This window comes from Pelophylax lessonae (assembly GCF_965119305.1).
Source record: "Pelophylax lessonae genome assembly, chromosome: 13".
In the NCBI taxonomy this organism is placed as follows: Eukaryota; Metazoa; Chordata; class Amphibia; order Anura; family Ranidae; genus Pelophylax; species Pelophylax lessonae.
Window position 1 is genome coordinate 201,178,160 of NC_138780.1, and position 5,000 is coordinate 201,183,159.

A 5,000-nucleotide genomic window follows, 5' to 3' on the forward strand; every position below is an offset into this window, starting at 1 on the left:
CAATTAACCAGTCTCGTAGAAAAGAAAAAAAATGTCAAATGGAAGCAATATATTGATTTTGTTTCAAAAAACTATTAGATGGACACCTTAAAGACCACAACATACAGGGGTATACAATGTACAACATACAGGGGTATACAATGTACAACATACAGGGGTATACAATGTACAACATACAGGGGTATACAATGTACAACATACAGGGGGTATACAATGTACAACATACAGGGGTATACAATGTACAACATACAGGGGTATAAAATGTACAACATACAGGGGGTATACAATGTACAACATACAGGGGTATACAATGTACAACATACAGGGGTATACAATGTATGGTTAACAGCAAACACACACACATCATAGGTTGAACTGGATGGTCTGATGTCTTTTTTCAACCTCACTATGTAACTATGTAACTATGTAACTATGTGAATTACAGCAAATGTCAAGAAGGATATTTGGTCACATAAAGGGGGAGAATCGAATAAAACTGGAGCATGCAAAATCTAATGCAGCTCTGCATAGAAACCAATCAGCTTCCAGGTTTTATGGTCAAAATTTAATTTAACAAGCTGAAGCTAGAAACTGATTGGCTACCATGCACGGCACAGTATGGGCGCCATCCATACCCCCTCTGTAGCACTGGATGAATCCATGTCCTAGAGGTCACCTGATTATATTGGGATGTAAATGCCTATTTGCAACCTGTAACTAAAAAAGAAATTTGGGACTTTAAATGGAGCACAGAAAAAATGTGCCCCCATCCCTAATTGCTTGAATAGAGGAAAGGATTGGGACTTTAGATGAGGTGGAAACCACGCTGGGAAATATGAACAATGGAAACATTTTTATTGCTATACACAAGCAATTATCAAAGTACAACATATGAAATATTGATTCATGTATAATCAATACAATCAAAACACTTGGATCGGTCTGATATATGTGCAGGTACACAAATTATATGTATAGATCAAGAGTATAGGGACTAATGGCACTCCGTATAAGCCACACAGTCCATAATTATTCCATTGTTGCCATATTATAGATAGTCTGCAGAGTACACCATGGCAATGAATGCTGAATCATCACCCATCTGCAGCAGTCATGGACCTAGTTTGTATCGTGTATGTAAAAATACACAAAAATACAATAAACGTATAAGTGCCCATTCACACAACCGCGACTTGTCAGGCGACTGGTCAGCCTGACAAGACGCGGTCCATGCACTGCTACGGGAACCGTTCTAATAGAAGCGACTCAAGTCGCTCCGACTTAGAAAGTAGTTCCTGTACTACTTCGGGGCGACATCGGAGCGATTTACATTGACATTCATTATATGAAGTCTGTGCAAGTCGCGCCGAAGTCGTGGTGCACGCGACTTCACAGGTCGCCCCCGAAGTCGTGCCGCGTTAGTGTGAACCGGCACTAAAAGATAAGTAAACACTAATCCGACTTGTCAGTCTTGGTCGCCTGACAAGTAGCTTCCAATGCTGTGCAATGGAACCGTTCTAATCAGAGCGACTCAAGTCAAGAAAAAGGTTCCTGCACTCTTTTTTGGCAAAGTCGGAGCGACCTGCATTGACTTCTATTATGAGAAGTCGTTGCAAGCCGCGCTGCACGGGTGACTTCATTAGTCGGCCCGAAGTCGGAGCGACTTGGAGTCGGATCAGTGTGAACTGACTCTAAGTCCAAATCCTTTCCTCTATTCAAGCATATTTGCAACCTGTGTTTGTGAGTATGATGCATGAAACTTTTTTTGCCCTTCAATAAATGTTTTAATGGTACTGCACTAGGTGGGTGTGCCCTTCTCTTGTTTTCGTTGTTTTCTGGTATGTATGTTTTTAAATATTTTTATGAAATTTCTTCACATACATAATAAATATGACATTGCATTGTGACAATATGGAAAAACATTGATTTGCACAAGACCATAGAAATATTGGTGTCTCCAGCTTATATCTAACCCTTATTTTCATTTCCCCTTTTCCTCCTTCCTCCCTCAAAAAAAAAAAAAATTCTAGTATGTATGGACCCCCATAGTGACACCATGAGAGGGCAGCAAGAACCTAGATGCTATCAACATAGCCTTTTCCTTTAAAGCACAGCACCTGAGCAGGAGAATGACTTGGTTTTACCATGCACAGCTGCACCAGATTCTGAGTGCTCCAGTTTTAGTAAATTCCCCCCAACATGTCCCAGATAGGAAGTAAAGGGAAATATTTTACAGGGACACAAACAGCAAAAAAAAAAAGGCTGACAGTGGTTGTAGCCTTTCCTATCCTATTGTTTTTTTTTTTTTTTTTTTACTTCTGTCTGTGTTACTGTTACAGATTTTCCCTCACCTCCTGTATGCTGTAACAGTTATCACAGTAAGTAAAGGGAAATGTCTCTAATGAAGCCCAGGACTGCTGTAAAAGCTCAACAGGGGTTCTAAAGCAAAAAAAGAAAAAGTTTTGGCTTTACATACACTTTATATATAGATGCATGTATGCATCTTGTTTGTATGCCAATAAAATATACATATTGTTACAATAGCAGCATTCAAATGAATATTATATATATATATATATATATATATATATATATATATATATATATATATATAAAATTTATATTATGTATTATTTTATATATAATTGCATACATCTTGTTTGCATGCCAATAAAATATATATGTTGCTAGAATATCAGCATGAAAGTGGATGAAGATAAATATTTTACAAATATATATATATATATATATATATATATATATGCATTATTTTATATATAATTGTATACATCTTGTTTGTATGCTAATAGGTTGCCAATACCATATACATGTTGCTAGAATAACAGCATGAAAATGGATGAAGACATATATATATATATATATATATATATATATATATATATATATATATATATATATATATATATATATATATATATATACATATATATATATATATCAACAGAAAAATGTTATTTATAATAAGAAAATGTGTATTATTAAAGTAAGACTCTATAAAGTAAAATTCTATACTCTAATATGTAATACAATATAACCATAGTCGATACAATATTTTTATTATTATTATTCATATTATGTATTACTTTATATTTAATTGCATACATCTTGTTTGCATGCCAATAGAATATACATGTTGCTTGAATATCAGCATGAAAGTGGATGAAGAAAAATATTTTACACACATATATATATATATATATATATATATATATATATATATATATATATATATGTGCATTATTCTATATATAATTGTATACATCTTGTTTATATGCCAATAGGTTGCCAATAGCATATACATGTTGCTAGAATAACAGCATGAAAATGGATGAAGAAAAATATTTTACATATATATATATATATATATATATATATATATATATATATATATATATATATATATATCTCAACAGAAAATGTTATGTATAATAAGAAAATGTGTATTATTAAAGTAAGACTCTATAAAGTAAAATTGTATACTCTAATATGTAATACAATATAACCATAGTCGATACAGTATTTTTATTATTATTTATATTATGTATTATTTTATATATAATTGCATACATCTTGTTTGCATGCCAATAGCATATACATGTTGCTAGAATAACAGCATGAAAGTGGATGAAGAAAAATATTTTATATATATATATATATATATATATATATATATATATATATATATATATATATATATCAACAGAAAATATTATTTATTATAAGAAAATGTGTATTATTAAAGTAAAACTCTAAGTTATACTCTATACTCTAATATGTAATACCATATAACCATAGTCGATCCAATATAATGCAGTGGCAAAGAGGAAATGTAGCAGAAGAGACTTTATATATTATATAAATGTTTTGATCAGAAAATGGGGCAGAGTTTAATGAGACGTTTGACCATAAAAGGGTTAAAAACAACAAGTGCCAGCACATGCTTGAGTCTGGGTCAGAGATGTGGAGATGTGAGAAGGGGTTAACCTAGGTTCAGAAAGAATTATGCTAAAATACCACAGCAATGCAATAGGTCATAAAATGCTGTCATTTTACGAGCTATTTATTGTTATTTATATTATTTTGTATATATTATTTATGTTTATTAATAATAAGAGATGTAGCAGTTTGTGGATTATTAGGAGTTATGGCAATAGATGAGTTAATGGTGCACCCAAAAGCAGGCAGAGATGTTTTCAAGTATTTATTAAAGAAAAAGTTTGCAAGGGAGCAGTGCAGTGAGCTGATGGCAGATGGAGGGGCAGATTGGCAATGCAAAGCTTAAGCAAAATAATGTCAGTTTAAGTGAATGGGGTCTATTTACTAAAGTATAAACTGTTCACTTAGCAAAGGAAAATAAATGTTTTTCTTGCAAAAGATTTAAAGATTGAAATGAACTTCACCTTACTGACCAAGCAAATGAACTTTGCAAAGTGAATATTCACCGTGCTAAATTAACTTTAACTCCTGTAGCAAATCAAACCCTGCTGTTTGATTAAAAGGAAATTTGGTATTGCAAATGTGATAAACGAGCTTTTCATCTAAGCAGACAGTTATGTTTTGGCAATTTATCAGTTAATAGGTGCTTGGCAAGCTACGGGTTAATGAGAGCTGAAGTCAATTTAAAAGAAGGGAGATATAGAAACAGTGTATGGGTTAATAAATCAGGCGATAGATTAGTATGGGATTTGGCATGGCATGGGTTTACAAGCTTGGGGCTCCTGTAGAAGTGTGTGATCAGTGCCCAGGGTGGGCAGTGCTGTGAGAGGGTTGCTGTATTTTTAAAGGTTTTAGTCTGGAGTCTGAGAAGGGATCAGTGAAGTTCCATCAACAAGAGGAGTATTGACGTCACTTAAAGGAACTCACCTCTACTTTCTCCTCTCTCAGGTGGACCCTCCTTGCCAGCTGCTCCCTGGTGCCCACATCTGGATATTTGGTCTCCTGGAAAAGGTTCTCTAAAGCTTCCAGTTGCTCGTCGGTGA

General features: G+C 33.6%; 1 protein-coding gene across 1 annotated transcript in view; it reads right to left on the reverse strand.

The window, feature by feature from the left end:
• GSC (goosecoid homeobox) overlaps nt 1-5,000 on the reverse strand; it is an 8,904-nt gene that overhangs the window by 396 nt on the left and 3,508 nt on the right. The window contains exon 2 of the mRNA XM_082242963.1: nt 4,885-5,000. This exon is cut by the window's right edge and continues 144 nt beyond it. Coding sequence (XP_082099089.1) covers nt 4,885-5,000 — 116 coding nt within the window. The remainder of the gene's footprint in view (nt 1-4,884) is intronic.